This window comes from Electrophorus electricus, chromosome 12 (genome assembly GCF_041902795.1).
Source record: "Electrophorus electricus isolate QZ-2024a chromosome 12, ASM4190279v1, whole genome shotgun sequence".
Classification (NCBI taxonomy): Eukaryota; Metazoa; Chordata; class Actinopteri; order Gymnotiformes; family Gymnotidae; genus Electrophorus; species Electrophorus electricus.
In genome coordinates this window covers 370,343-394,688 of record NC_137508.1, presented here as the reverse complement: position 1 = coordinate 394,688, position 24,346 = coordinate 370,343, and the positions used below count along the sequence as shown (strand labels likewise).

The 24,346-nt window shown below is 37.6% G+C and overlaps 1 protein-coding gene across 4 annotated transcripts; it reads left to right on the top strand.

Annotated features, from left to right (window-relative positions):
* The first annotated feature begins 655 nt into the window (after positions 1–655).
* On the top strand, positions 656–22,458 carry si:dkey-56e3.3 (uncharacterized). 4 transcript variants are annotated; one of them, XM_027029892.3, is made up of 6 exons: positions 656–917; positions 3,911–3,990; positions 4,289–4,403; positions 7,573–7,646; positions 8,130–8,220; positions 12,497–22,458. In XM_027029892.3, exons 1-6 carry the CDS (start codon positions 656–658, stop codon positions 13,285–13,287), a joined length of 1,413 nt encoding a protein of 470 aa, XP_026885693.2. In that variant the 3' UTR covers positions 13,288–22,458. The 4 variants fall into 4 exon arrangements, with proteins under 4 accessions (XP_026885693.2, XP_026885692.2, XP_026885695.2 ...); XM_027029891.3 differs by having other exon boundaries at positions 4,286–4,403; positions 12,497–18,347; XM_027029894.3 differs by lacking the exon at positions 12,497–22,458 and adding an exon at positions 9,619–9,724 and having other exon boundaries at positions 4,286–4,403.
* The last annotated feature ends 1,888 nt before the right edge of the window (positions 22,459–24,346 follow it).

Sequence of the window (24,346 nt, the reverse complement as noted above, 5' to 3'; positions counted from 1 at the left end):
TTGAACTTGACCTGAAGAAAACCATAAAGACCACCATAATTGAGTTACGGATGGACTGGCTGGTTAATTCACTTACAGCAACTTTATAGATGTGATTCTTACCTTGGGTGTGTGAAAGGTGCTATAGAAATATTTTTTCTATCTATCTATCTATCTATCTATCTATCTATCTATCTATCTATCTATCTATCTATCTATCTATCTATCTATCTATCTATCTATCTATCTATCTATCTATCTATCTATCTATCAAGAAAGCATAGAAATATCAGGGCATTCATGCAGTTCTTCAGATTAATATTTGTTTGATTAAAAAAACCTTACTGAGAGAAGTCATTTATTGTTTAAACATTTTCTCTTTATTTATTCATTCGAGGCTTTTCATTTGAACGTTGAACTTCCGGCTGTTACGCTCGTTTGTGTCGGTATTCACACCGTTTGTTTTCGCTTCTTCTGACGTTGCCAGTTAGCTAGCTGATCAAAATCAGCATAGTAGTCAAGAAAACTTGATTAGAAAATCAGCAAATTCTTCAATTTATTTTAGCTTTGATATTCGATAGTTATATAGTTTTTGTAGGTACGCTAAGATTTCGGGGTAAATTAATTAAAAGCAAACAAACAAACCCAGGCTGGGTCGCTCACCTCCCTCACCATCATGGCGAGCCTTCTAGGGTTTCAGACTCAGATCGCTTCAGTTATGGAGGTGTTCGCTAACGCCGCAGTGGCCGAGATCTGTAAACTTGTTGAAGTTAGTTACAATGAATTACAAACAGAAATACTGAAAAGTCAGAAGGAGAATAATATACTAAAACGAAGGTTGAAACTGATCGAAGTCCGGGAGTCGTTTTATAAAAGAGCCCACAAGCTGAAAGGAACACACAGATCGGACGGACTGAAGGACGGATGTAAAGGGTCGGGTGAGTTACCACCCAACTACCACGTACAGGTCTGGGTGAGCCAGATGTTACTGTAGAGAACTGGTGTAACAAAAATAGTTGATTAGAGATTACCCAGGGAAGTAAAACCGACAATGTTAAAGCAATTGTTGACGTCGAACAAAAGCTGTTTGCAGCTAGTTAGCATTAGCTAGGCTAGCAAGCGTAGTTACTCGGACAGTAACGTTTCTGGCGATATTAGCTAACTAAGCTAGCTAACTAACTAACTAAAGTTAGGAATAGATAGTTTAACTTATTTCGGTAGCTGTTAGCTAGCAAACTAAACGGTTTACTCCGATTTGCTAGTGTTAGTCTTATACTCGGCCAACGCCGTGGATGGAGGAGAGCGCAGCCCGACAGACGAGCCCTCGGTGGGCCGCAAGCAACAGTACAATTGGTTTGCAAAAAAATGTTCAATTCATTTACGAACGCTTGTTTCTAATAAGTATATCGTTAACTAAAACATTGATGCTGTTTGTTATTACTCTTATAAATCTCGTTACCTATCAAGTTATTCAAGTAATAGTTTGTGTATAAGCTCACGTCATTAGCTGGCTACCTACCTAGCATGCCTTGACATCAGTAGCAAAACAAATTGCTATATATATTTGTACATGACGAGGATGATGATGATGATGTTTTTTATGTAGTCTTTCACAAACTCAAGGCTGTTTTACAATGCAACAACATTTAAAGACAAAAATACTGTTGAAAGAGGAGGGTCTTCAGAAGAGACCTAAAATAAGAGAAACATGCTGAGGAAAATACAGTTTACTACAGAACTTTAATAGAGAATTACACGGTAGACAGTAAATACACACATGCAGGAAGATCTGAGAGAATGGGGGGGCTCTCTCAAGATAAGTGGCCAGCCCATGGAGAGCGTCGAAGGTAGTGGGAGCATTTTACACTGGATACTATGGCTGAGAATCTCTAGGCGCCTCACGATTTGATCCAATTACGATTCACAGCGCTGCAATACGATAATAAAAAAATCAATGCATCTTTTTTTTTTTTTTTTCTGTAGAAGATTTTTTTTTTTCTCACTGTGACCACTTGGTACTTTTAAAACAAAGTATTGGTAATTATCCATAATGAATTTACTTCCAATATGTTTTATTAACAAAACAGATGGAAGCGATGTGGCAAGTCCTACATTACCCAGCATATATTGCAGTTTTGCAAATAACTAACAGGAACAGTAAATGTGCCTATAGCAGCATTCTTGAAGTATATTAATACAGAACTCGGCTTGTTCTGAATCAGTGACTTCTTATCTTCTAACCAACATCTTCCTGTTATGTGCAGTGAGCAATGTAGTCCTTCAGACACAAAAAATGCTGTACCAAAATCACAAACAGCTTTCAAACAATATATAGACTTATCAGCAGCACTCATACATCATACAAAAATAATACTTGTTTACTGCAGCATATTCTGAAGTAGGTAAAGTATGGAAAATTGCAACAAAAACCTCCTGTTAATGGACAGTATTAACATTTATTAACCCCTTTGCCTTGATCACAACACTGATGAGCCAGGCTTTCAGGACGCACTGAGGAGGTGTGCAGTGTTAATTTTAATTTCTGTTAATCTTTAATTTTGTGAATATCCTTTTGTTGTATAATTTTGCCTTTTATGTGTTTACCTTAATTCTACTTAATATTTTTATACTTAGTTTCATTTAAAGATTGATGTCCTTTCAAGGATTGAGAGAAGACTCAGTTATACTCTTAGGAATTGAGAGAAGAATGTGTTATCCTCTCATGGACTGAGAGATGACTGTTCCTTTAGTGGTTTGTAGCTATTTGTGACTGTGAGAACAGTGTTGTCCTCTCATGGACTGGCATAGGATATTTTACCTCTTGTATATAAATTACATTTACAAACCTTGTAGTGGTGTAGGAGTCCAGAGTAGCAAGGTACCTGCTTAAAGTGCAAAGAAAGAATAACAGTGTTACATAACAAATAAATCTATTTGTTCATTTGTTGACCTTCTCCAGCAGAGCATCAAACCTGCCTGGCAACAGTTGTGGCTTCGTAGTTCTTTCACAAGTCTGGACTCACTGTTTGCCTGGCAGTAAGGTTTTATGAATCCACTTTCTTTTTCAGTGTGTCAATTTATTTCCTTGCTTTCTCCAAATAAGGACAGTTGCATTTCAGTTTGATACAAAAAAACAATCTTTTGGCATGTTTTACCATTTAAATGGTGTAAGGCTTTTGTACTGCAAATCAACAGTGATCATGTGTTGATAACCTAGCAATGCTCAGCCCCATCGGCAAGCGAAACATTTGACACCCAGTCTTGCGGTTGGCTAATTAAATTCATAAATTATTTTTGGCTTCAAGATCAACTTGCTAAGTGCTTATCATAGGGTAATATCTGCCTAGGTAAATAGTCTTTTTGTTCTGCAGGGTACATCATGAGTTTCAATTAATGTGAGGTATTTAGTTTTACCTACACTGCATGTGTCCAAACAGAATTTATCAACCTTTTATAGTGTCAGCTATTTTTGTTACTCCAGACATGAATTAAGTCTAGTCTTAGATGAAATTGTATTACTGTTGTATTACTGTTGGAAATTATTTCCGATGAAGATTAGGTTTAAAGGGGAAATAAGTAATTTTTCAAATTATTCTTATTCATATTTTGAAAGCCATTATACTGACGCCTAGTAGCCTGTATATTTTTGAGATTCTGTACTAAAGTGATTCTTAACATGGTCATCTCCATGCTGGAGACCTGCTCTGTGGACCATAAAGTGGTTCAGTTGAGGACTACAAAGGTATTTGGGTCTTTATAGGAAAAACGTAAAAATAGTAATCACTTCCATAAATATTGTATATTGCTGCCTTTGCTAAAATATTGATACTTTTTGTTAGTAAAGTGGGGGTTTTTTTTGTTTTTTTTTTGCTCCTTTGTCTGGGTCTGAGACACTGGCCATATGCTTATTAATTTGTCTGTCTGTTTCCAGGGCGAATGGTTCATGTAAAGATCAGTTCATCTAGCAGTGAGCGTTCCACTGAAGATATGGAGTCTTCCAAAGTGCAGAAGGTCTTCATTCTGAACATTACATTGCTATGTTTATTATTTAGGATAAATGCTAGTCAAAGAGTGCAATAAATGACCTCAACATGTTTCATGACCTGTGGGTTTATTGAAATCAGATGCACTGAGAATGTCACTATTTCAAATCATCTTAAATACCCAGTAATGTGTAGTAGTTAATAAAGAGGAATTTAATACTTTACTAGTTAATACATATACATTAGATGTGTAATACTTATGCTTGCTAATCTATCTCATACTTACAAAATCCCATTGTTTTTTTTTTTTTTGTTTTTTTTAGCAGTGTTTGATTGAGAATATTGAAGACGGAGAGCCTGATGTTCTCATTATTAAGGAAGAGATGATGGACAACATGAGGAGCAAAGAATTGGACCTAGAACTGAGCCTGGGAGTGGAACGTAGGTTCATTTGATTTCCTTTCTTTCTCAAAATTAGTGTATGTTTCATACACTACGCCTGTCAAATACAGTGCCTTTTGTAAAATTGTAAATTTTTTTACTGTTTCTTTGTCCATACATTATATGGATTGAAGGTACAGATGAGTGAGGCTGATATAAAATGAAACAATTTCTAGAGCTAGGCCTATGTGTGTTTTTCTTCTCTATTTGGAATTAAAGGATACCTCTTGGCCAGTTCAAAGTGTGCATAAATATTGGGACACTTGGCTTATGTGTAATTTATTTTGGTTGTTTTTCTTGCTTGCACTGACTGAGCACTGAGTGGTGAATATTGGCTTTAGCCGTTCCTCTTATCTTTGCCATCTGACGTAAAGATACTGGGCATAGACAAACATGACTTTGTGAGAAATGGACCATTTGTAAGGCTTAAAGACTGAGGGAATTTATTAAACTTTTGTTTTATACTTTATAGTCTGACAATAAACTTAAATGTCATATTAGCCATTCAGCAAGTTTTCAATTAAAAACAGAACAGAAATGTAACTACTCAAAAACCAACCAGATTGGCTCAGTGAGCCTAGTGGAGAACAGTCTGCTTGTAGTAGTACTTAATATGTTGGAGATCCTGTTACTACTTAGATGTGAAGTGTCTTCATTTTGGAGCATATTTACATGAGTCTGGCCTGCAACCTAAAAAAATAAAAAGTAAAATGTAAAACTTTATTTGAATTGATAAAACTACAGTCATAGTCTAATTAAGTTATGTCACATTGTAAATACTTCCTGCCATGAAGAGCATCACATGCAGTTTTGGAAATGTGGGGGTTAAAAAAGGACATTAACCCATAAGCTATTGATTGTTAGCCTAAAGTCCTGTCCACTGGGCTACCACTGCCCCAGTGCTAACCTTTGTTTGAGAGGGCCAACACCGAAACAGTAAAGCTGATTTAAAGAACGCCAATGTCATAAGGATGTGCAATATCAAGGGTAGACATGCTACATCTTGTTTATGTGAAGGCTGATATGCACTGGGGCAGCCCCTGTCCCACCTTGGCCTTCAGAACACATTCCTTTTATGCATACAGACCATTCGCTTGACACTCCAAACCAGTTCTGAAACGCAAAAACCTGCCAATAGGAGCCATCTATGCTCTTCAGGATTGTTTTGAGCACACTGTCTGGGGCCCATTCAGGCAGGATTCAATTGACGATGACTATGCACCTGGAGGAGGAGTGTCTGTGACTCTGTGACTCACTCCATCAGCAAGTGCATTTATGACATTACTGTCTCCTAGACCATCACAGTATGCTCTGACCAGAAGCCACAGTTGACTGCTGAGGAGACAAGGCAGTCCTAAGAACAAACACTAAACTGTCCCAGGTCATCGTGGAGGTGAAATGCATGCACACGCAGAGAATCCATAGGTGATCTAGGATGCTGCCAACACATGGCACATGTGACATGGCATTTAGGCCATTAGCGACTACAGGAGCACATTACCTGCCTCCGACAGTAACTCCTCCATTCCAGTTCCATGGTTGGAAGCGGAGGATGATGTCACAGCAAGAAGTAGCACCCCTCCTCTAATGATTGGGTGCTGTATCTGACTGGCTTATTTGAGGGAAAATTCTGAGAAGAGTTAACGAATGGAGGGCTGTTGGATCAGACAGCATTCCTGGCCAAGGACACGGATGATGTGCAGATCAGCTGGTGGATGTTCTCATGAACTCTAACCCTAACATCTCTCTGAGCAGCAAAGTCATCCCAGTGTACCAGAAGGTCACCACCATTGCTCCTTTGGGACACTCCAGGACTTTATGCCCAGTACACTGTTGTTCACTGCTGACCCTCAGCTCAAACCACATCATCAAGTTCACTGATGACACAACCATAGCGGGTCTCATCAACATGGACGACAAGTCAGCGTACAGGGAGGAAGTGCAGTTGCATGATGATGCAACCTGTCTCTGAATGTGGACAAAACAAAAGAGACAGTTGTTTACTTCAGGAAAGCATGTGGTAATTACTCTCAAGTTCCTTGATGTTTACCTAGCAGAGAACATCACCTAGACCCGCAAAACCAGCTTCATAGCCAAGAAGGTCCAGCATTGATTTCACTACTTGAATAAGCTGAGGGAAGCTCGCTCCCCACCCTGTCCACACCACATTCTACAGAGGCAACATAGAGAGCAGCTACATCACTGCCTTGTTTGGGAATTGCACCATCTTGGATTGCAAGTCTATGCAGTGAATAGTGAGGACACATTCTCTGCCTTAGAGCCATGTGCTGCTTGGTGTTGCCCTATGTTGTCATGGTTACTGGTCCTGTATTTCATACTTGTTTTTCTTTTGTAGTGCATCATGGTTCCAGAGGAACATAATTTTGTTACCTAATGATGCTAAAAATTGAATGATTCTTGCATTGGAGGATGTTCGTCCAGTCAATATTAATGTCATAAACTGTTAAATCATGTTAAATACAAAAAAGAAATTAAATATAGACTACCTTGTTAGTGTATATAAACCTACTGGACTAATGTGGCAGCTGTACATAGCAGGAACAAATTTTATTTGTGCCTAAGAGAAAAGTCTATATATGAGAAAATTAATGGATGTGGACAAAGCACCAAAGTCTGAAAAATGTATAATGCTCAAGTAGTTCCAGTCACACTTAACCATTGTTTTTAGGTTTACGTGGTTGCCAAAGCAACAAACAATGTTGCCATCAGTGGTAGTTTACAGTTTATCAAACTTTGTGTGGTTGTATTCCTACATTGGCTACCAAATAACATTGAGCAACCTATGAGTGATGGTGTGGCTAAACCTCTTCACAGTCTGTGGAGATTAGCTAGCTGACATGAGTCTGTTGGCTAGCTAATATTAATGAGCTGAACTAGTAGCGGCAGCTTGTGTCCAAAAAATGTTTGAGAATCAGGTGGCGGCACCCTGTTTGGTCAGCCAGAAGGTTAATCCACTCCAAACGGTGTATTACAAAGTCAGATGCACTCCTTATATAATGTTTGAGTCAACAAATAAAACGTGTTTTGATTATAATGTCCTACTTTTTGAAATACACTGTATGCTTTGTATAAAAACCGAACAATGTTGGTGTTTGTGTAGCAGTGTGTTTCAATTTTTCTTGTTACTCTTTGTTTCCGGTAATTGAAGAGGAGAGACATTACACAGGTACTGAGAATAGAAACAAGTCCCTGGAGCAGAACAATCAGCTCTGTCAACAAGAGGTCAGTAGTTGTTTGTTTTAGCAGAATCTGACACTTAACTTCATCGTATCATTTTTAAAAGTAACGATGTATTTCTTTAGATTTGAACAGATTTCTCATTGCTGCTGTGTGTTCATGTTTGTCAGACCTGAGGCATTAACTTTTGAATCGTCTTTCATTACTAAAATGACAGTTGTATATCCCATGCACCCATATGTGAAATTGTTAGTTTTTGGGGTTGCAAAAATGCTCTTAACTCTGCATTGAGACCATACTGTGTGTGTGTGTGTTTTTATTTATTTTTTTAAAGTATTTTTCGGTGTTTGTATAGGCAGAGAAAGCAACTATGCCATCCCTCCCATCTCTTAAGGTCATGTGTTCTGGAAAACTGGTCATGAGATTCTGGTCCCTTTGGTACAACCCAGCTCAGTCTCTAAATGGGCTGAGCTGCGAAGCAAACTGTGTATCGTCTTGACTCTTGCTCTTTGTTCCCTAAAATTCCAGTGTGATGATGAAGAAACACATGACTTTCTCAAGGAAGAAGACATGGAGGATTGTGTTGCAGAAGAGGGCAAAAACTCAGAGAAATTCAACGGTAAACTTACAACAAATCACCAGTAACTTTTTAAGATTGTATCAACCAGGTCCGATACCCTAGAAAATTTGATAAGTATATGACATGTATTTTTGTCACATATGGACTCTTGCCAGTCTATCAAACATTTAGTTAAATGGTATAACATATAACTAAATGTTAAATCACAAACATTTAGTGATGGTCTAGTGTGAGTCTGATTATCCAACGTACTTTTACCTTTTGAACAGTTTTTAAACAGTCATCTGATGGGTTATGCCAAATATTGGCTGATACAGCCAATCATATCCTGTGTAGTGAGATTCACTGTAAGGATGCTGTCTGATTGAAAGACATATGAGTGTGTGCAGGGTTTCATATTGTTTTCAAAGTAACTTAAAAGTGAGAACAATGTTACAAACATATTTTAACCTTTAAACATATTTAGACGGAAAATTTTGTAATGTGAAAAAGACTTTATAAACAGATGCAGGACAATAGGTCTCATTTTTAGATTGCTTGTAGAACCAGTGTAATTATACACAGGATGAGATGTCAAACATCCTGTGCCCATCCATCAGGGCTTCACATTGGGCAGGGTTTTCCTGTGTAGTGAATTACGAGGTGACAGCCTCCTCGCATCATCTGTAGCTCTCGACAAAACTGTTGGATGTCTTCATGGAAAACACTTTTTTTTTTCACTTCTCATCATGCCTACAATGCCCTTGATTAAAATCACTGTAACGTACAAGTGGCATATTGAATTTATAAAACGGCATCAAAAACGATATGATAAAATACACCAAGTGTTTTAATAAATAATTTATTAGCAGTATTATTATTAGCACAATAAACAATTCTACCACTTGAGAACGTAATCTGCCAACAAGCTTTGGTTGCTAAGCAAAACAATAGCAAAGATTAGTCTGTTCAGTGGACAGAACAAGCTTCCATATTAAGATTATTTATGTATTTATTTATTTATTTATAAACTATACTTTTTTTAAGTAATAAATAATTTCATGTGTTATTAATATTTGTGCAACGTAGTCTTGGAGTATTAGAAAGTTGAGCTTTGGTTGCTATGCAAAGCAAAGGCTGTTTCATGAACTGAACAATACCTTAATGATTAGGATAATTATCCACCGATAGTTTTGCCAAAGTAAGTATTGTACAAAAGAGAAACATATATTAATTAATCATCATACATCACTGACATACTTTGTCCTCTTTGGAGGGAGATTAAAGGACAGTGGATTCAAAGGAAAAACAAAGAGATTTTTCCAATGAGAAAAAGGAGGATGTCCCCCAGCCTCTCGTACATCCATGTCGTCTTCCTCTGGCTCTCTGATTGTTTTTACTGTTTTTTCCATATAACAGGCTTCAATTACCAGTTTCCTTTTTTGGCTCTCCATCCAGACGCAGTTGTACTGACAAGCCCAACTACTGTGTTTTGGATTTAGTGCTTGGGTGTGCTTAAGTTTAATAAAATTGTCTGATATAGCTGGGTGATGTACTGACTTGACCCTCTCTGTGACGTTGTTTTTCTTAAGCCAATGAAAATGTAGCTAGTTATAAACACAGGCTCTTTTGAGAATATGCCAGGCAGGGTGGTGAGTCATTAATGTATCTGTTTATTCAAGATGTATCCATGTGACTTTTGTTTACATCTTTTGGCTCTAGAGCGAACAACAAGCAAACCAGGTCTAAAATGCTGCAATGTGCCATTTTCACCTTTTGCTCCAGATGAAGTGATCTGAACTACAAATATAAATGTTACCCAAATCCTCCCCAACTTTTAGCCTTCTAGATTGCGCCTTACAAAAATAAGCTCTTAACACACTTAAGATCTCTAAAGAATGCGTCCCTAGCACACACCAACTTTTTCCTCCTTTCCTTCAGATCTTGCATTCACCTACTTTTTCATATTAATAATAGAGAATTTTCTATTAGGTACAAAATAAATTAAAACAACAGATATGATGTGCTTTATCGGGCATGTTCATCTGTGTCCCAAGAGAAAAACAAACTCGTGCTAATGGATTGTATTTACATTATTTATTTGAGTTTAAATATATATACACTCCAGATCAAAATTAGAGAACACAATTTCCTAAATGTCAAGGTCACTGTGTAGTCCTATGTGAATCTATCCTAACAGGAGTAAAAGAGCAGTATTTTAAGCTTATTTCATGAGTTGTATATATTCTAAAGCACAGTATAAAAAAACTTAAATGAGATAATTGAAAAATATCACTGATCAAATTTATAGAGCATTTTCAGATACCTGCAAGTTATTGGTGTTAATCTGGCACCTGGTGCTAATTTCCTTAATTATCTGACAAACCCTATTTAACTGACAGCCGAACTTTCCAGTTTTCACTGACCTTGCAAGATGGTGAGCCGTTCCAAAGTGACTGAAACCCTCCGGCAGCAGGTTGTCCAGATGAAGGCCAAAGGGCTGACCCGATCAGCCATAGCAAGTGAAGTTGGTCGTTCCAAGTCTGTGATTTCTAGAATATTGCATCTTTACAACATCACAAACTCATTCAAGTCCCCCAAGAAGGCCGGTCACCCACGAAAGACAAATGCAAGAGAGGACAGGATAATACAGAGAATCTCCAAGGGTAATTGGTTCAGCACTGCAGCTGGAATTGCTCGCCGGTTCAGCACTGGACAGGGTAAGGATCCGTCTCGTCATACACTGTCTCAACGTTTAAGAGCATCTGGACTGAAAGGCCACTCTCCAGTGACCAAACCTCTCAGTAGCAGAAAGAATCAAGAAGCTAGACTAACCTTTGCTGAGGAGCATGGTGTGTGGACAGAGGAGAAGTGGTCCAGAGTTCACTTTAGTGATGAAAACAAGTTTAATTTATTTGGGTCTGATGGGAAACATTATGTTCCGTCGACAAACTGGGGAAAGACTGAACCCAAATTGTGTAAAGAAATCAGTAAAAGGTAGAGGAGGAAGTGTCATGGTTTTTGGAATGTTTTTGGCAGCAGGACTTGGACCGCTCATACAGCTACATGGCAGAGTGAATGTAAGTGTGTATCAGAACCTTCTTCAACATGTGGTTCCTTCATTGCGTCCATCACTCAATCAGCCAGCAATTTTCATACAGGGCAATGCCCCCTGTCACACAGCAAAATGGATAAAGCAGTTCCTTGAAACTGAAACAATGAAATGGCCAGCCCAGAGTCCTGGTCTAAACCCAATAGAAAACCTCTGGAAAATCCGTGGTGACAAAGTTATGGCCAAGAAACCCACAACAGTCACTGAACTGTGGAAGAGACTGCAAGAAGAGTGGACCAAAATCACAACAGAGCACCGTGAGAGACTAGTGATGTCGCAGATATGCGGAAGCCATTTAAAGCAACAGCCTGTACACTTCCTACTGATTGGTGACTGTTGTAACCTTCAGAAAATTTAGTTGGAATCTTTCTCTGTGCTACAGTCATTGCTGTTTTGATTATTGTGCTTTCTGCAGAATAAAGGTTTCATGTTGAAGTATCTTGGTTCTTTTGTAAGACACTGTTCTAGTGACATGGTATACCCCTAACAAAAAACATTGGCCAATGAAGATTACGTTATTTCTGAAAAAATCAGGTGGTTATAAATTGTTCTCTAATTTTGATCTCCAGTGTACATTACATGTATATATTACAATATAGTGTTGAACATATATTTTTTTGTATATTTATTGTAATGTTTTAGTGTGCTCTTAGACTCAGATTTACACGTATGGCATTTGGCAGGTGCTCTTATCCAGAGCAGCTTACATCTTTTTCATTATATCAGTACCTGCACTGCCTGGAAACAAGCCCATAACCTTGGCGTTACCAGCACTGTGATCTTCCTGCTGAACCAGCTGAGCTACAGGAGCAGTTTACAGCCCTCTGATGAGATGGCGGTGTAAAATGCACCTATTCCTAGCCTCAAAGTATAATCCGTCAAGATGCATACAACTCGGGTTCTTTTACATTGGTATCCCAAAGATGGGAGATTAGCCTGACTGAGCGTAGCCTTATAAGGCATATTTGATGGTAGAGCTGCATTTATGTATGAACACGGCTCATGGGACATCTCTAACAATTTTGTGAATTTGAGTTTTTACTGAATCTAATGTAGCACAGTTTTTTGAACTAATGCATGATAAACATCCAAAAATGTCTTTGCATTAAGGCCCCTTGATTGCATAGTTATGTGATGTATGGTTAAAGTGTCACTGCATTGTAATGAATGCTTTTAAAATTGATCGAAAGTTTTCAGAATAAATAAATTAATTTTGTTTGCCAGAGAATCATCCTGAGGAGGGAGGTTCTGCTGTAGAAGCCGAAGCTGACCTTCATTCTGCGACCTCATGGGACAGCAGCAGATATGAGACAGCTACCCACAGCCTCTCCTACTCTGGGCCAGACTGCAACACGGGGACCTCCCTCAACGAGTACTTTACGCATGGTGACACTGAAGATGCTGCATGTCCCTTTGGGACCCAGATAAGCAATTCCTCTCTTTCTGATGTGGATGGAACTTTTGTACACAGTGATGAACTAACTGGGGCTGAGAAAATGGCTTCTCATTCTGAGGTAACTCCGTTCACGCCGGTATTTGCATCACAGATGAAGGAGAGATTTGTATGCAAGTACTGTGGAAAACCCTTCCCTCACCCCAGTGCTCTCATTTTGCACCAGAGGGTGCACACTGGGGAGAAGCCCTATTGCTGTACTCTCTGTGGTAAGAGATTCAGCCAGTCATCCAGTCTTAAGAAACACCACAGCATTCACCGGGGTGAGAAACCCTTTAGGTGCCTGCATTGTGGCAAACAGTTTTCAGATCAGAGCAACCTAAAGAAGCATGTGAACGTTCACACTGGTGAAAAACCATATGCCTGCACTCAGTGCGGAAAGACCTTCAATCAGTCATCCAACCTCAAAACACACATGAAAATTCATACACGTGTACAACCTTTTGGTTGTGAACGTTGTGGACAGATATTTGCATACAAGAACAGCTTGTTGAAACACCAACAGAGGAACTGCCTGAGTAGTCAAACTCTAGTTGGACAGTTCTCTATTCCAGATCATTAATTGAGCAGAGGCATGTTCAAGGAGACTTAGATGTTTGAAATCATGTGGCAGCCTACCTTATTTAAGTATATATTAAGTACATAAATACTTATGTACATTTTTGACAGTTTATAAAATTCCTAGTAGGTGAAATGGTGATCTAATAGATAAGGAGTTAAATGCAAGGTCTGTGCATATGTTCTGCTGGTACAGTCAGTATAAGAAAGTACCGTGGATGTATCAGTAGTCTGTTTTATAACACATTCATTCAGACAGTAGAATTTAGGAGCCTTGGACAAAAAGCTACCTAAATTTAAAAGGCTTTTTTTAAAGAAAAAACTGTATCAAGTTGAAAATTGTTAGAAGTTTTGTTGTTTAAACCCAGTGTGTCAAACACTTTTAAAGACTGAGACTAATTTAATTTTGATAGTCAGTCTGTTTTTCTCTGCATTATCAGATAATGTACTTAAGTTTCATACTCATTTTTCTTCAATAAATGTTCTTAAACATTCTTTAGTTTTCTTACCAATAAACGAAAAATGAAATACTGGAAGTCAGTGACCTTGAGTGGTTTTTATACCAAAACATATAGCAGATCAGCAACTGTTATTAGCAATACCTAGTAATGGCATACTCTGTGCCTGTAAAAACTGAAGTTCATTTTGTTTCTTCCATTGTAGCTACTTCATTTGAAATTTTTCATGTACTTCAAAAACATCATCGTCTTACCATATGTAAGCACAAAATATTTAAAGGGATTGTTTAGTAGCAGCCTGGATTTGCAGGCCTGCCCCTACTCTGTTAATGAACCCTGTCAGTAATCATTTTAATTGTAACACTTGTAGGAAAGCTCTTACAAGGACAAGCGTGACCATCTTAGAACTGGGCTGGGCGATATGGGGGATGAGGAAGTTATTTCGAAATAATTATCATTATCGCTTTATAGCCCAGTCTTGCTTGGAACATGGAAGCATCATTAGGGAATAACCTTTTGCACCAGTAGGTACATCCTTTAAAATATAGTTGCATAACTTGACCACTGTTAAGCTATGCAAAGAAGTCTTCATTCCTAATGATTCCAACAAGGATAATTACCCAAACCATGCTGGATCCACTGCCTTCTTTAATGTTTTATAATGGATTCTGTGGAAGGGGTCCCAGAAATATTAAAGATTTCAATAATTTTCAGTTCTGTGGTAAAATTTGAAGCCATAGGCTTTACCAAATGGTCACTTTGTCCTTGCATTTACGGCATTTAGCAGACTTCCAGCTGTAATTCATGTTGCTGTGATGCCTGTGAGGGAAAATGCTTAATGCTTGCTTAAAGGAACAAGCAAGGAATATGTGACCTTTAAGTAACCTTTTCCCTCAATGTGACCAGTCTGCAAGAAAGGCGAATAGAGAAGTGATGGGAGTATGACAGTTATCGCTTAGCTGTTGCTGGGCAGGAGTGCAGCAGCAGGGAGTAACAACTTGTTTTTAGCAGGAGAGAATGTTCAAGGACGGTTGGGAGGTCTGGCACCTGGAGTCACGAGATTACCTCATGAGAGAACAGCGGGGAATGGTGGGGGTATATGAACTCATGTGAGAGAGAAGTTTGAGGCTTCTCTCCCTCGATGCATAAGGGACAGAACCAATAAAGCTCGCTCATCTGCACATCTGGCTCGAGTCCTATTGATTTTTCCTCCACAATGCCCTATGGTGAGTGTGGGTGAGAAGGTTGGAAGCAGAGTTCTGAACCATTTGAAGTCTATGAACAGAGGAGCTAATGCCGAATAGAAGAGGGTTGCAGTAATCTGAGTGGCTGGAGATGAATGCGTGAATGAGAGGGATGACCTAATTTTGGCAGTTATGCAGATGGAAAAAATACATTTCAACTACAGAGATGTGGGCACTGAATGAAATAGTGGAATTGAGGATGACACCCTGACTTTGAACCAGGGGGTAAGGAAATACAACCATCAATGAAGGGAGAAAGAGAACCAGCTTTTTTGAGAATTGATTTTGAACTCATGCTAATCGGTTCTATCTTGTCACTGTTTAGCATGAGAAAATTGCACTTCATTGATTTAATGTGTAAGAGTCCCAAACATACTGTGCAGAACAAGGATAAAGTGACATATGTCCCAAAGGAATAAATGAATAAAATTAATAGCAGGGGCCCAAGAACTGATCCTTGAGGAACCCCTTGAGTGACAAGAGCAGTGGAAGAGGTATAGGCACAGAGAGTAACAAATCTCAGTCAGATATGATGTGAAGCAGTCCAGGCTGGAGCCATCAATGCCTAGCTCACGCAGCCTAAACAGAAGAATGGTATCTTTCCATGTCAAAGGCTGTGCTTAGATCTAACGGCAAACGTATACAGAGAGCACCAGAATCCACAGACATGAGAAGATTAGTGATCTTTATTAGGGTGGTTTCAGTTCTGTGGAAGGGACGGAATTTCGACTGGAATGGCTCAGTGATTGTCACTGGGCTCTTCCTCAACAGTGACTTCTTTCTTACCACTAAAGGCCTGATTTATAGAGTGCTGCGGAGATGGTTGTCCAACACGTTCTCCTGTTTCTGCACTGTGCTTTTGGTACTTGTTTAGCAGCACTGGGCTCTTTGTTAGCACTTTTCTTCTGGAATGATGCTGGTGCCAAAATCTCTGACAGTTCTGTACTTTTTCACTGCAAATAAAAGGATTCTCAGAAACCAACAGCCCTGTGATGCAAGCAGCTGAATGGTGGGTCCCTCATGGCAACACGTAAAGTTTTTACTTTTCTGTCATTTACAACATAAGGAATAAGAGCCACAGCAAAAACAGCAGTAATGAATCATCAATCGGTGCTAAAAAAGTTGATTTTGAATGTTTGTGTGCCCTCAAGGAAAGAAGCAAATTTGGCAAAAGAAGTGTGTTCCAGCATGTGGCTTATTCATAGGGTGAATTCCTGGGAAAAAAAAATTGGTTAATTACTAGGTCCTAGTTTCTCAAAAATGATGGATTTCATGATATTTATTAAGTAACACTTAAGTAAATAGTTAGGAATATAATTTCCTTGTTATTCTTCCATGCTAAGCTACCCCTAATGGCTGAGTAGTAAGCACTGAATATCAGGAGATGGTGTTGGGCTTTTGTTCTCTCTCAATGTGATGAAAATGCTTGACTGTGTTTTAACATAGCATTGCATATGGAGAAAGCACTAGCATTAGATTAGCAAGATGCTGATCTCTCAAACCGCTTCTAAAACATCAGTGATGTTTGTAATACCAATGAAAAGTTTTTGTCAAAGCCAGAAATGTTAGTATTTAATACATTTATATCCACATTGGAAATAAAAAAAACCTGTGCAGGACAAAAATACGTAATATTACTCAACTTTAGGAATGAACTTTCATGAGGTTCTTGCTTGACATGTTGCAATAGCAACAGGAAAAAGTAACAAGCTCAGGCTTTTAGGTTACTCTGAGCTGTGTAGTTAAGTGGTGTGACCTTAAGTTCCACTGATTTAACGATGCTTGGATACATCTGAAGGGTAGATGCATAGAATTTGGCTTTATCATATAGTTTGTCCTTGACAAAATATGATGTATCATAAATCATTTCCACAGCTTGCCTTATGATTCCTTCCTGGTGGAGACATTTTTGTTTCTTTATCTGGTGTAGTGGGACAAGGTACATGTTTCTCTGCAGTTTCCATTTATTGTTACAAGATGCTATTAAACTACTAGGCACAGTTATACTGTGAAGAGGTAACATAAACCCTCCAGACTGGTTAACTGATTTTTTCATAAGTAAATGTCTTAATATGCTTTTTTCCCCCCCTCATTTTTAATTTCCTATATTGCTTGGAGGTCTACAGGAATTTTTAAGTATGTTCAAAGCCACCTCACATACGCATAGTATGACTGCCAGCGGCCTTTTTCAAAAATATTCTTTCCTTGCAGGGATTGATATCACAACAGATGTTTCTGTAATCTGTCAGACAATTTTTTTTTTGTCTTCAGTAGTTCAGTGTTCATGTTTGGAGGAAGGTAAACAGCAGTGATGAAGAACCAAGTGAATTTTCTGAGTAAATCGTGTGGCTGGCATTTTACTGTAAGATGCTTGATTGCAGCAGAATAGTGAGTGTTCACCACTGAAGAGTTTTCAAACCAGCCTTTGTTTATGTAAATGCACAGTATGCTGCCTTTAGATTTTCACCAACAGTGAGTTTCGGTCTGGATGATTCATGCTGCCAAGATGAAATGTCAAGTCAGGAATGCGGTTATTCAGTCATGTCTCTGAAGGTTGGAATTGTGCATGTATCTTGCATGCATTGGGCATGTATGCTCAATATAACATTGAGAACTGTGCAGGAACTGTGTACAGGAGCTCACATACACATGATTTTATTAATCTGAAATGTTCATTACAATATCAATGCTTCATGTCTATGCCATGTTTGATGTTTAATCTATGCAAGATTTTGTACATAAGGCACCAGGTCGTCAGAAATAAATAAAAACATGTTCAGGTCATCAGAAATAAATAAAAATGTTTGCTTGTGTGATTGAATAAATTAAACTACTCAGATTTATTTTGTAATTTTAAAGAATAAAACGATATATAGTAGATTTCAATATTCCACAGTAATTTCATCCTAGAAAAATATACATTTTACATTTAATCTTTTTAATAATCCAAGCACTAAAGATCAAAATAGATAATTGAAATGGGGAAATCAAAATAATCTAAATGAAAATAGATATCAATGTGGAAAAATGTAATTAATTTAGATTATAAATAGATTCTAATAGTTGCTTTAGCAGAAAAAGAGACAGTTTGACAGTTTTTCAAAAGAGTCCTTTCCGTGTTGTGTACTGGAGACTGTAGGCTCTTCATCTTCTGTAGCGCTTCCAACAACACAGTAAACACTGAGACACGCAGAGAGAAACATAGAAAGAAAAGGCGAGTAAGACAGAGGACAAAACATAGATAACAGAATATAAGAAAAACCCAACATAATCCATTACATTAAAATGCCTTTATTACTATTAAAAACTTACATTGTCAGGTGGGTCCAAACCTTTGACTGGTACCATATATATATATATATATATATATATATATATATATTATGCATATACATGTGTATGTTTCTTACATATAAATGGCTTTACAAAAAAACTTTTGGTGGTACTTACACAAAGTAGAATCCAGCAAGGTACAAGAATGCTGACTATAGCACAGGGGATAATGATGCCCAGGACCCACCATGCTCCCCCAGGTACCAGGCCACAGATTTTAAGTATTTCAGCAAGAAATGCACTTAGCAAGTTGATCTCACCCAGCCTATAGACATACTTTTCCTGAGCCACAATCGTATTATTAACCCTGCAAGAAATTGACAAACTGAATAATTAAAATGTCCAGTCATTCTTCATTCAGTATAAACTTTAAATGATGATGACGTGCAGAAGGATTCATTTCAAATACTGTGTCACTTACGTGATATTAGCTGGTGGGAAGGTAAAATATAGATTCTTAGTCAGTATTATGCTCATTTGAAAATTAGTTTAAAGATTAATTACATGATTTAAAATGCTAAGCCACATTTTAATTTCAGGATATATAAATGATGAATAATTGAGACCCAGTGCCAGGGTAAGTGTGATGCAGGTGTTATGGTGTCAGGGAGGGAGAGAGACGTGAGTGCATAAACAAAGTTTCTTAATTCTCTATAAAGAATGAAAAAACGAGCACAGCAAAGACCTGGCGCAATGCAACCAATAAAAGGCAAGCAGTAAGCATTGGCAGGAAAGCTTGCGGCATGTATATTTAAAGGATAACTGACACTGCTCCCTACTTATTGTAGGGTTTTGTTTATGTTCTTTAACAAACTCTAGCACTTACTGTTTATAGCACTTATCATTGTTTAAGATAGACCTTATGTATTTGCACTTCTAGGTATCAGCATTCTACAGTATTCTAGTTCATTGGTATGTTTGATTCTAACCTACTGTACTAGGGTGTATTATATGAGTAAATGACAAAGCACTCTTGTAAATCGCTCTGGATAAGAGTGTCTGCTAAATGCCGTAAATAAATGTAGACGCAGCAGAGGTAGGAAGCATGGCAGTAGCTAGCAGCAGACACTCAACAACACAGGAGCAAGAAGTAATGGACAGCACTGGAGCGTTTTGGGGGAGGAACAAGGCACAGGTGCAAGTGGTCAGTAATCAGGAGAATGAGAGCGAGGCAGGTGCTGTGTGTGTTTGAGAGAGAGAGTGAGCGTGTCCCTTGGGTTTGGTGCCTAGTGCACTGACAGCAGAAAATAAGTGTGTAATAAATGTTAATGAGAATAGTAATTATTCTTTACATTACCTAAATAGTAAGCATTATTTTTTTTAATTTTGAAAATGGAAAGATTTTAATCTCAAGGGTTTTTTTTCCCTGAAAATAATTTTGGTACTCAAAGCTAGGATAACACAAAGCAAAAAAGTGCTCACACTCACCAGGTTGTTGATTGATTGGTCAAGTTCATCATATGTTTCTTTGTTCAGTTCAGTTTTCGAAACCATGGACACACTGCTGATCATGTATGCAAAGTTGATGCTTAACGAGGAGTTGTCAATTTCTAAAAGGGAGATGGAGGCATTATGTGCTGAGATGTCTAGACTCCTGATCATGCATTAGTTGTTTGAGGTCAGGAGGCCCTCCAATACAACACAAAACATTCAGGAACATGGAATGGAATCAGGAAAGAGAATTACTGTGCAAGGTGGCGGGATGGATGCTCCTAGGGTCATTTAGGTTTTGGATTCTATCTTGTGTTGTTCTGACTCTTGGGTCCAGCAGATTATAGGCAGTGGTAAAATCAGTCTCACTTGGCATGTGTGTGACGTTCTGTATCACCACTTCAATATAAATCAGTGCAGTCCCATATCTGAAACAGGAGAGAAAATAAAATTATTACTGAAATAAACAGAACATTTACTACTCAATTTTTTTCATTATAATCTAGAAATGTGTTTACCTGTGTGGTGTAATCTTAATGGAATGAGAATATTTTAGCCACCATGTGCATGAGTGCACTTATATTTTATGGCATTTAGCTGAAACCTTTTTTTTTTTTTAATCCAAAGCAACTCACAATTATGACTGAGTACAACTTCAGAGTTAAGAGTCTTGCTCAGGGGCCCAACAGTGGCAACTGGGCAGTGGTGGGGCTTGAACCAGCAAACATACAATTGAGTCAAGTACCTTAACCACTGAGCTACCACTGTCCATTTATGTTGCAATATTTCTTTGGCATCAGAGATGAGGTGGACTGTGCAGCTGTAGTTGTAGTAGCTGTAATTGTTGTAGTGGGAGTACTTCCACTGTCTTGAAGTATTTGAGCAAGAAATGTACTTGAAGTGATATCATCACCTGAATAGAGATATTCCACATTAGCCACAGTCACCGTAGTATTAGCCCTGGAAGCCATGGAGAAATAAGTTAAACTGAATCAGTAAAGTTTATTCTCTATACATTTCATATAGTCTTGATGAAGGGCAGAAGGAGTCTTATAGTGTATCACTTACGAGAAATAAGCTCGTGGGAAGGTAAAGTTGTGCATCCAGTATTTTGTTCATCTGAAAATGAGTGTAAAATTTAATTACGTGATTTAATATTATAAGCAGTATTGTTCTTTTGAACCTGAGCAAATTGTATTTTCAGGACATATATTTTTAATAAAATGATCTTGAGACCTAAGCCTCTGTTAAGTATAATATACAAAATAATAGTGGCTCACACTCACCAACTTGTTGATGGTTTGATCAATTAAATCATATGTTTCTTTCCTCAATGTAATGTTCTTACTCAGGGGCACATGACTGATCATGAATGTCAGGTTGATGTTGAATGAGGTGCTGTTAATTTCTTAAAGTAAAGTGTAGAACACATTATAAACAAATCCTGAGATGTCCAGACTTCTGATAATGTATTAGCTGTTTTAAAGTCATTATTTGGTAAAATATATTTAGTATGTCCACAAAGAACCTACACATAACAGTCATGAACATTTTCAGGACACTTTTATTCATATACAACACAGGGGAATGTAATCAGGAAAGAGACTCACTCTGGTAGCTAATATTTTGGATTCTCACAGGGTCGTTTAACTTTGTGGTTATGATATCTCGTTTAGTTATGACACTGGAGTCCAGCAGAGCACTGGAAGCAAGAACCTGAGCCTCGCTAGGTACAGATGGCAAGTTCCTAAATGCCAGTTGAATATAAATCAGTACAGTGACCCATCTGAAGCAGGAGAGAAAGTAAGATTTATTAGAATTCATCTAGAAAGAATTGATGGCAAAGATTTCAACTAATTAAGAAGAACCAAAAAAATTGTAATTGTAAAAGAGTAAGTTCATATACGAAGTAAGTCCTAATTTTACATTTAAAAAAGGTGTTAAAAACAAGGTGGGAGATAGATACACAATGTATGCAAATTCATTGTAGAGTTAATAAACTTAAAGATTTGCAGCTGTAGAGCTTGGAAAAGTAATGCTGGCTGTGATAGATGTGGGTGCTATAAAAACCAAAAATGTTATAAGTAACAATAATCCATAAATCAAAGTAATTGGATAATGGTGATATACTGTGATTAACGTACCAGTCCGTGACTGTAACTCCGCGGACAATTTGCTGAATGTGACAGCCCTAGAGGGACAAAACATGGTGGGGAATATTTTAGACACACTTGGAAATACATGTAGGTTTACATCTAGGTTTTTATATAAGTACACAAAATATTGACCTTACTAATTCATTTTAGAATTAATAAACTTACAGATTAAGATGTAATGTTCTGCAGAGTAATGCTGGCTGTGTAAGGTGTGGGTGCTCTCTTATCTATAAAAATAAACACATCATAAATTACAATAATCCATAAATCACTGTAATTGAGTAATGGCGATATATTGTGCTATAACCTACCAGTCTGTGACTGTAACTCTGCAGACAAGTTTTTGGTAGAGACACTCCTACAGGGACAACACATGGTGATGAATATTTTAGACACAAGTGTTACACAATATATTGCTAATCCAGTTTACAATTAATAAACTAACAGATTTAAAGCTGTAATGTTCTGCAGAGTAATGCTGGCTGTGTAAGGTGTGGGAGCTCTCCCATCTACAAAAAAACAAAAACATGTCAAACAAGTAACAATACTCCATAAGTCAACATCATATAATTACCTATATATATATATATATATATATATATATATATATATATATATATATATATATATATATATATATATATATATACACACACACATACATACACACACACACACACACTGTGCTATAACGTATCAGTTTGTGACTGTAACTCGGTGGAGACACCCCTATATGGACAAAGCATGGTGGGGAATATTTTAGACACAAGTAATACACAATACATTACAAATTCAATTTACAATTAATAAACTTACAAATTTGCAGGTGTAATGTTCTGCAGAGTAATGCTGGCAAGTGTGAGTGCATCTATAAACCACAAATTGTTGTAAATGAACCAACAAAAATAATATTTAATGACAGGTAGTAAATAGAAATGAATGTGATCTTGGGGTAATAGTTGTGATGTAAGATATAGTGCTATAACATACCATTCTGTGACTTGAGCTCATTGAGGAAGATGGCAGGTATTTTGGTGTCTCCATCTGAGAAGCTGTACTCCATGAAAGCTTCAATCTCATTTGCCAGCGTTCTATTAAAAGAAGATAGGAAGAAATTGATATATGAGTGACTGCAATAATCAGAACAGAAAGCAATTTTAGAAATCGACAGTGATGGAAACTTACATGAATGAAGAGCTCAGGGGTTCGATTGGTTCTGCATCAGGTTCATTCAGAAGTGTGTTTAGCTGGAGATAAGCACAAATGACTAGTTTAAGTAACTCTTAAACAGGAATAAACATTTGGAATTTTTAAAAATAGTTGTTTGTGAAGCAAAACTTGAGTTAATAAACAATACTGGATATAAGGAGGAGATTGAATTTTTAAAATTTGTATTGTAACTTCTCACCAGATGTGGAAATGAATAAATATGCCCGAGAAAGTCATGATAGTTAAATCTGCAACAATATTCTCATCAGGAGAATATTTTATGCTCACCACTTTGTTGATAATATTCTGCAGATGATCATATGTATTGTTTTCAAAAGTGCTGTCTGGCATATCGACATTGCTGAGACTGAATATGAAGATGATGACATAGGAGGTAATTGTGTTTTCTGTGGGAAAAGTCAAATGGTATTCAATATGAATGATGAAACTGTAGATTCCATAAATTTGGGACTGTGAAAAGGGTGATTGTCATAATATTGTGCAAATTGATAAGGAATACCTACTTTCATAGGTAATGTTCAGCACTTTCACAGAATCAGTGATGGTTGTGAGTCGAGAGTTCAGCAGACTTCTTGCAGCATGGAGGACCACACTCTCACTGGGCATGGGAGAGGAGGAGTTGAACAGGAGTTTGGCATCAACCACAGCTGAAACAGGTCTATGGAGACAAAATATTATTGTGATATTTTTTCACTGACATTTCAGAATTTTTAAATTAGTTTTTCAGTGACAAAAATTAAGCATACATTGTATTTGATGTTCCTGTTGTATCTTTGATTTGACTGCTCTTTTGTAGATGTCCTCCACTTGTTTTTTGTGCTTCAGGTTTGCCACTTGGGTATATTGTAATTGATTCTGCAATTACTTGTCTAGTGTTTGTAGGATGCTGTTGTGTTAATGCTTTGACATCGGATGACTTCATTGTATGTTTGGTAATTGGTGTGGATAAACTGGCCAATGTTGATGGTTTTCTCTGGCTTGTGGATGCATTGGAAGTGACTAGTCTTGTTGCCATTTTCTGTGTTGTGGATGTAGAAGATGTGACTAATCTTGTGGGGTTTTTTGTGGTGAAGATGATATTGGCTTTGGGGAGATTTCAGTGGCTAGTTTTGATGTATTTTGTGGAGTGGATGCTGTTGAAGTGCCATTACTTATTTCTGCCATTGGCTGTGTGGATGCCATTTTTATGGTGACTGCTTTTGGAATTTCAT

What these genes read in the sequence shown, in the direction of transcription:
- si:dkey-56e3.3 (XM_027029891.3), top strand. Translation starts at nt 656, where the DNA reads ATGGCGAGCCTTCTAGGGTTTCAGACTCAGATCGCTTCAGTTATGGAG. An exon ending in ACTGAGCCTGGGAGTGGAAC is followed by an intron (nt 4,404 to 7,572) that starts GTAGGTTCATTT and finishes CGGTAATTGAAG; the next exon opens with AGGAGAGACATTACACAGGT. An exon ending in AAACTCAGAGAAATTCAACG is followed by an intron (nt 8,221 to 12,496) that starts GTAAACTTACAA and finishes TTTGTTTGCCAG; the next exon opens with AGAATCATCCTGAGGAGGGA.